The 8395-nt window shown below is 42.5% G+C and overlaps 1 protein-coding gene across 1 annotated transcript; it reads left to right on the top strand.

Moving 5' to 3' along the window:
- Positions 1-6394: 6394 nt before the first annotated feature.
- LOC307066941 (vomeronasal type-1 receptor 4-like) lies at positions 6395-7540 on the top strand (the record flags this gene model as incomplete). Its single annotated transcript, XM_079724155.1, is given in 4 exon segments — positions 6395-6816; positions 6818-6923; positions 6927-7142; positions 7376-7540. Coding segments are annotated over 4 exon segments (909 nt in total).
- Positions 7541-8395: the final 855 nt, after the last annotated feature.

The following is an 8395-nucleotide window of genomic DNA, read 5'->3' as shown; positions in this document are numbered from 1 at the left end:
TGGAATATGTGAGATTTTATTGAAGATAGGGAGGTGACCACAAACACAGGGCAGCAGTTTATCCTGAGAGTCATTTTAGTTTTGTTAATAGTGTTGAAATCACTTTCTAGGTCTTAGATGAACCTGCTCCTACTTAGTGGTCACAGGTCAGCAAACTGAACCTAATGTAATTCTTGTTTCCCTGTAAGTGCTCCACTGGATCATAAACAGAATGTATCCAGTCAGCCCATCTCTAACAGCCAAGCCACCTCTGGATGCCGTACTTATTTCCTTGCTTCTTTTCGCCCAGACAACCTTTTGTATGTGGCCCCAGCCAATCAAATATCTTCTATTTTTTACTTCCTTGGTTTTTATTCGTTATTAAAGCCTCCTGCTTCTTCTGCCCTATTTTGCAATTCTTCGAAGAGGGACTGTTTCAAAAATGTTAAAGCTTATAACCTAAAATACTTCCTTTAATCATTTTTTTAAAATTTATTTATTTATTTATTTATTTTTTGGCTGCGTTGGGTCTTCATTTCTGTGCGAGGGCTTTCTCCAGTTGCGGAGAGCGGGGCCCACTCTTCATCGCGGTGCGCAGACCTCTCACTGTCGCGGCCTCTCCTGTTGCGGAGCACAGGCTCCAGATGCGCAGGCTCAGTAGTTGTGGCTCACGAGCTTAGTTGCTCCGCGGCATGTGGGACCTTCCCAGACCAGGGCTCGAACCCGTGTCCCCTGCATTGGCAGGCAGATTCTTAACCACTGTGCCACCAGGGAAGCCCCCTTCCTTTAATCGTTTTTAACCGTATAGATGAAATATTGTTTTACTCTCATTCTGAGGTAGATCTGGACTATTATGACTGTTGATGACGTTTGGACAAGGGAGGAAATTTTGACACCTGATACAAAATGGGTGAACCTTGAACATATTATGCTAAGTGAAATGGAGCCCATCTAAAAAGAAAAATACACTATGATTCCATTTATAAGACACTTAAGGAGTCCACTTTATAAAGATAAAGAATGGTGGTTGCCAGGGCCTGGGAATTGGTGCTAAAACAGTTATTGTTTAATGGGTACAGAGTTTCAGTTTTACAAACAAGAAGAATTCTGGAGGTATAGTGATGATTATACCACAACATGAATGTAGTTAATACCATTGGATTGTACACTTAAAATGGTTAAGGTGATAAATTTCATGTTTTGTGTATTTTGCTATGATTCTTTAAAAATAAAAAAAACTGAATAAAATTAATAGTGGTGTGTGCAGCAATATGAAGCATTTCAACCTACGTGTAATTGGAGTCATGGAAGTTGTAGTGAAAGAGAAAAGGACAGAGAAGTACCTGCTGAAAACTTCCCAATTTGGGCCAAAAAAAATATCAATCTACTACTCCAAGAAGCTCAAGAAACCCTAAGTACAAAAGCACAGAAAGCCATACCTAGACATTATCATACTCAAACTACTAAAGGCCAAAGGTAAAGAGAAAATCTTAAATGCTGCAAGAGAATGAGGACATATTTATAAGGTTGCATCTCTAAAACTACCAAAATTGACATTTGGGGCTAGAATACTTTTTGTGATGAGAGCTGGCCAGTGCCTTTCATGTTACTTTGCAAGGTTCTGGGCTCCACCCTCTTATTTTCTCTTATTCTCCTGTTGACATCTACAGCGTCTGTAGTGATGTCTCTTCTTCTTTCCTCTTACTACAGGTAATGTGTTCTCTCTCTCCCCCACCTCTTTCTTACTGCAAATAAAAGTTTATCCATTTCCTTGATCTTGTGGAACCCAACATTGTCTTGATTTCACCTCATATTTCTCAATCTCCTATTTTATTGATTGCCATCGTGGTTTTCTGTTTTTTAATTAATTTATTTTATTTATTTATTTTTGGCTGTGTTGGGGTTTTGCTGCTGCACGTGGGCTTTCTCTAGTTGCGTCCAGCGTGGGCTACTCTTCGTTGAGGTGCGCAGGCTTCTCATTGTGGTGGCTTCTCTTGTTGAGGAGCACGGGCTCTAGGCGCTCAGCCTTCAGTAGTTGTGGCATGCAAGCTCAGTAGTTGTGGCTCGCGGGCTCTAGAGCGCAGGCTCAGTAGTTGTGGTGCATGAGCTTTGTTGCTCCGTGTCATGTGGGATCTTCTCGGACCAGGGATCGAACCCATGTCCCCTGCATTGTCAGGCAGATTCTCAACCACTGCGCCACCAGGAAAGCCCCACCATCATGTTTTTTATTACTTCTTTACTTCTATATCTTCTGAAGGTGAATCGCTCTTAGTGTACTAACTTAAAGTAGATGCTTCTATAACTGATCATGGTACTTTCATCCTTGCTAATACAAGTATTTAGTGTTCTATATTTACCTCTAACATGTGCATCTACACATTTTGATAAGTTGTGCTTTTATTTCCATTCAGTACATGATATTTTCTAATTCTCTTGTAATTTCATCTTTGCTCTCTATTTAGAAGTGTGTTGTTTCACTGTCACATATGTGGAGATTTCCCAGATTTCTTTCTGTTTCTGATATCTAATTTAAGTCTGTTGCCATTAGAGAACATGTATAGAGAATGTGTATATTATACCAGTTTTATAATTAATGAGTCTTTCTTCTGGACCTATATATTTTCCTGGTTCAAAATTTACATGTAGCCACATTAACAAAAGTGAAAAGAAACTGTGTCAATTATTTTAACATTATAAACATTGCCATTTCAAACTATAATCAGTTCTGAAAAGTTCTTGACAAGATAGTTTACTACCTCTCTATATTAACACATGTTTGAAATCCAGTGTGTATTTTATAATCAAAGCATCTCTCAGATGAATGCATTTCAAGTGCTCAGTAGCCACATGGGACTGAAGCTACCGAACTGGACAGCCAAAATCTAGACCCTTTCACCAGCTCAGTGAAAAGTCTTATGATGAATCACGTCTTTCAACTAATCAGCATTTAAAATATCAGAACCAGGACCAGGAGTATCTCTGTTTGTATCTTCATTACCTAGTGCTAGGGATGGCACACAATAGGTCCACAGTAACTCGATGTGTCTAAATGGGTGGGGACAGATTCTGAGGATGAATAATCATTCAACACATTAAATCATTATCATGAACATTTTCCCCAAGGAGAGAGGAAGAGCTGAACACTTTAAAGAAGCAGTAGCTGCCCTATCTGCCTGACTTATCTTTTAAAATCCAGGTACCTGAAATGTGGACATGTCTGCTGCCCCAGTACATCAATTCACGGCAGAAGGAGCACAATGGGGAGGATTAATTGTGCTCCTTCTGCTCTGTGGTCTCTAAGAAGAATGAAATCAGACCTATTTCCCAGCTGAGAGAACTGGTACCCAAGAACCAATTATCAACTGAAATTTCCAACAACAATTGATAATTCCAGTGATCAATTTAATGCATTCTAATGTTATCTCTCTATATTTTCTAATAAATGCTTTTTCTTAACCCCTCCCTGTATGTCCAGAAATGATTCTGTTTGGCAGTAATTGCCCAGAACACAGGGAGAGGCTGTTGGTCCAACAAGACACTCAAGAAGGGAGATCCATGTGTGTCTTAGAACAAATTACAATCTCCTTGCAGAGTCATGTGGACACAACAGAGAACTGAGGATTTTGAGGAGGGAAACACTGGCTTCAAATGAGGTATTTTCCAGATTAAACAGACCTGAGACCATAAATATCAAGGGTTGTGGAACTTAAACTCAGGGGAAAGTCCAGCCTTCAGATCATATGTTGATGATCATGGTGAACAGACTTTGGAACAGTTTGGAAAACTGAGACTATGAAGGAAAATGCCCAATGGGAAAAATAGTGAAGGGAGCCCCTGGTGCACTTTGAGTGTCCCCTCCCCCCAATTATGACTTTCATTCTAAATTTGGATTCTCCCACAGGGAACACAGAAACCTTCCCTGACCTCTGCTCAGCTGCTCATGTAGATCTTCTCAGTAATTACCAGGAGTTGTCACTAATCCCCAGACGTGGATGAAGGCAATGAGCACTGGGGATAAGATTTGCTCCTCATTGGAGATGCCCCAGACTCTCCATGCAGACAGTGTCACCTCTACTACAGATGACATGATAATGGCACCTCTGTGGGGAGATCAGGTCCAGGCACCCTGTCCCTATAACTATGGCCCATCCTGATTGACACTTGCCTGCACAGAGCTCTGGAGCCAAGTCCAGGCAGATAAGTGCTTCCTTGTGTTCAATCTCAGGGCAGAAAACAGGAGAGAAGGGCTCTCCAACAGGAGAGGAACTCAGAGCTGTATTGTTAGCACCATTAGGCAGGACACTGCTCACCCTGCCTTGTCCTGAGGTGCCCCATTCATGCCCTGGCTGGACGGGTAGAAGGTGGGAATGTGCTGGGGTGTGTATCTGAGTGGGACCAGAGTCATGAGGTTCACTGCAAATCCCTGTGCCCTGGAGTCCCTGAAAATGATGGAAAGAGGGATGGGGGTCACTGCGGAATCTGTGATGAACCTTTTATGGCCGGAGTCACAGAGCTTCTCAATCATGTAAAAAAGGGTCTACTGATTTTCTAGGACCTAACATATGAGGGTTGGGTGTACAATTTCTGCCAAGGTATACTGTCACCATTATGGGTGTTCTTAAGTTGTGTGTGTAGGTGTTGCTCATATTTTTATCTAATTGAATGGGGAAATGCCTCATTGTCCTACTTTAACCTGAAGCAAGAGGAGGAAGAAAAAATAATTTGTAGTGAGATGAAATCCAGTTAATTGTCAAGTCTGCCAAAATGGTGTGAATGTTGGAGAATAACCAGTGTATGCCTGTTGTTAAAAATTGGAAATAGGATTAGAATAATGCTGTCTGTGGTAGTTCAACACTGTATTTTATATTTTGAAGTACAGTGGAATGTACCTTGGGCCATGGTACTGTCTGAATGTTTCTGTCCCCCTGAATTAGTATATTGATATGTAACCCCCAAAGATGATGGTATTAGGATGTGAGGCCTTTGGGAGGTGATTAGGTCATGAGGATGGAGACCTCATGAATTGTGTAAGTGCCCTTATAAAAGAGTCCTCAGAGAGCTCCATAGCCCTTTCCATCATGTAAAGGCACAGCGAGAAGGTGCAAGCCATGAATCAGGAAGGGAACTCTCTCCAGAAGGGGACAATGCTGGTGCCTTGATTTGGACTGCCCACCCTCCAGAACTGTGAGCAATACATTTCTGTTGTTTATAACCCACCCAGTGGGTGATATTTTGTTATAGCAGCTCAGACAGACTAAGGCCAATATTGAAAAGGACTCCAGGTTGTCGTCACGGCTAAGACAGAGAGAAAATGTCTGAGAAGAGGTTTAGAGATTCTTTCCTGGAAGCAATGTGCCCCCACCCAACCCAACTCTCCCTGTGTCCCTCTCTCCAGGGCTGTGTTCCCGACTCCTTTGTCCATTGTCCTGGGCACACGATGAGCTCTCTTAGCAGGACTTTCTCGTTCTCATAGGAGGTCTCCACAAACCAGCTCTGATTTCTGTGCTGACCTGGGATGAGGTGAGTTACACACTCCTCTGCTTGTTCAGCATCATATAAATTCCTCCTGCTTCCACTGTATTGTGTGCATTTTTAGTCACGGCAGATATAAAACCCAGAAGTTACGAGGAAGCAACTGGAGCAAGAAGTGCTCAGGCACCAGAGAGAGAAACAACTCCTTAAATTTTGTTTCAGTGAAAGCAGAGCTGTATCATCAGAAATGTTGTTGGAAAATAGGGCTTCTGAGTCACTCCCTTTGTCTTTTTCGAATGGTTTGCACCTGCTTCTCTTATCACATGGAAACTGACCTGCCCACGCTGGGCTCTAGGTGTTCAGGCTTCAGTAGTTGTGCCACTGGGGCTCAGTAGTTGTGGCTCATGGGCTTAGTTGCTCCACGGCATGTGGGATCTTCCGACCAGGGCTTGAACCCATGTCCCCTGCATTGGCAGGCAGATTCTTAACCACTGCGCCAGCAGGGAAGTCCCAAACTTTCTTTTTCTTAACACATTCTTACAATAGGCAGGAACGTCATGACTCTAAGGGGTTTAGTGTATCTGCTACTCTGTCTCCTGTCACATAGTCATACACTCAATGCATATTTTGTAACACCTATTATGTATCAACTATGTCGCTGAACAAGATAGACTTGGTTCTTCCTGGACCTTACATGCTGGTGGAGAATAAGGATATACCAAAGTAATAGAAAGAAATATAAAATTACAAAAGTGAAAAGTGTAAGTGGTGTCACGCGTAAGTTCTCCAGGTTGAGCCCCTCCTGTGGAGTATGAAAATGTCTCCCTTCTCAGGAGAGGAATAGAGCAAGAATCCTTGTCCAGTGTTGGTTATGTAAGAAGACTGCTGATTTCATCACCAGCACAGCCTCCTTTCTGCTTCAGGACACTCTGAAATCCTCTCCATGTCTTTTCACAAAGATGCCCTGAGAAAACAAGGGGAGATTCCTCTAAAAACCGTCTTCCTTTTCCAGATGGTGGTTGGGTCCCTGGCCAATGTCATCCTTTTCTTCCACAGCGTCTCTCCAGTCTTGCTTGGCCCCAAGCAGAGGCCCACCCACATGGCTGTGGCTAACTTCCTGGTTCTTCTCTCCTCTGGGATTCCCCACACAGTGGCAGCTTCTGTTTCAAGGAACCCCCTGTCCAGTCTTGGGTGTAAACTTGTGATTTATATACAGAGGGTGGCTCACAGCACCCCCCTGTGCTCCACCTGTGTCCTGAGCACCTATCAGTCCTTCACCCTCATCCCCAGGAGAGTGGAGTGGATGATGCTCAGAAGAAGAGCCCCCAAGATCATTGGTCCTTCCTGTTGCACCTGCTGGATATTGTTTCTTATTCAATATCTCTGTTCCTGTGACACTTACTGGACCACAGAACCTGGGAAATAATACAGACACCAAAGGAAAGTGGTTCTGTTCATCATCCGTTACAAATTAGGGCGTTGTCGTCCTGTGGTCATTTCCTGATGCCATGTTTATTGGCCTCATGATCGGGTCCAGTGGCTCCATGGTGCTTCTCCTGCACGGACACCACCAGAGAGTGTGGTATATTCACACCCCCACCGACTACCACAAATGGCCCCCAGAGACCAGAGCCGCCCACACCATCCTGATGCTGGTGGTCACCTTTGTCATCTTCTATGTGTTGGATTCTGTTATTACTTTTTTTTTTTTTTTTTTTTTTTTTTTTTTTTTTTTTTCGGTACGCGGGCCTCTCACTGTTGTGGCCTCTCCCGTTGTGGAGCACAGGCTCCGGACGCGCAGGCTCAGCGGCCATGGCTCACGGGCCCAGCCGCTCCGCGGCATATGGGATCCTCCCGGACCGGGGCACGAACCCGTATCCCCTGCATCGGCAGGCGGACTCTCAACCACTGTGCCACCAGGGAGGCCCCTACTTTTTATATCTCTGTCTTTTTAGATTTCCGTCTATGGTTGCTGCAAACCTCTCATGTTTTGGCTTCATGTTTTCCCACTGTTTCTCCCTTCCTGCTGCTCATTAGGGATCCTAGAACACCTAGGATCTGTTCTCGAGTTGTTAGAAACTATGGTTAAAGTACTAAATATGTAGTAGACAGCTTCAGTAATAACCATAATTCCTCTCTTCTGTAGCTACTTACATTGAAGTATTTAGTACTATACTAATTACTGCAGTTATTAGTACTATACTATTTACATTGAAGTAATTAGTAATTATACTTCATTTTTTATTGAAGTATAATTAATGTCACATTATATTACTTTTGCTCTTACAATATTATGATTGGATATTTGTATACATTACAAATGATCATGACTTTTTATTGACTAATAAGTCTAGCTAACCTCCATGCATAGTTACAAAAATTTCTTCTTGTGATGAGAACTTTGAAGTTTGACTCTCTTACCACTTTTCATTATGCAGTACAGTATTATTAAGTATTGTCACCATGCTGTACATTATATACCCATGACTTATTTGTTTTATAACTAGAAGTTGATACCACTGAAGTTTGTACTCAATACCAAATTTTTACACAAAATCCAATGAACTGTTTTTGAATTATGGTTTTCTCAGGGTCAGGACATGGAAGCAACCTAAGTGTCCATTGACAGATGAATGGATAAAGAATATGTGGCACATATATACAATGGAATATTACTCAACCATAAAAAGAAACAAAATTGAGTTATTTGTAGTGAGGTAGATGGACCTACAGTCTGTCATGAAGTAAGAATGAAGTAAGTCAGAAAGAGAAAAACAAATACCGTATGCTAACACATATATATGGAATCTAAAAAAAAAAAAAAAAAAGGTTCTCATGAACGTAGGGGCAGGACAGGAATAAAGACGCAGACATAGAGAATGGACTTGAGGACATGGGGAGGGGGAAGGTGAAGCTAGGACAAAGTGAGAGAGTGGCCCTGACA

Source organism: Hyperoodon ampullatus, assembly GCF_949752795.1.
Source record: "Hyperoodon ampullatus genome assembly, chromosome: 18".
NCBI lineage: Eukaryota > Metazoa > Chordata > Mammalia > Artiodactyla > Ziphiidae > Hyperoodon > Hyperoodon ampullatus.
Note: the sequence above shows the minus strand (reverse complement) of the source record. Positions and strands in the feature narration are given on the sequence as shown.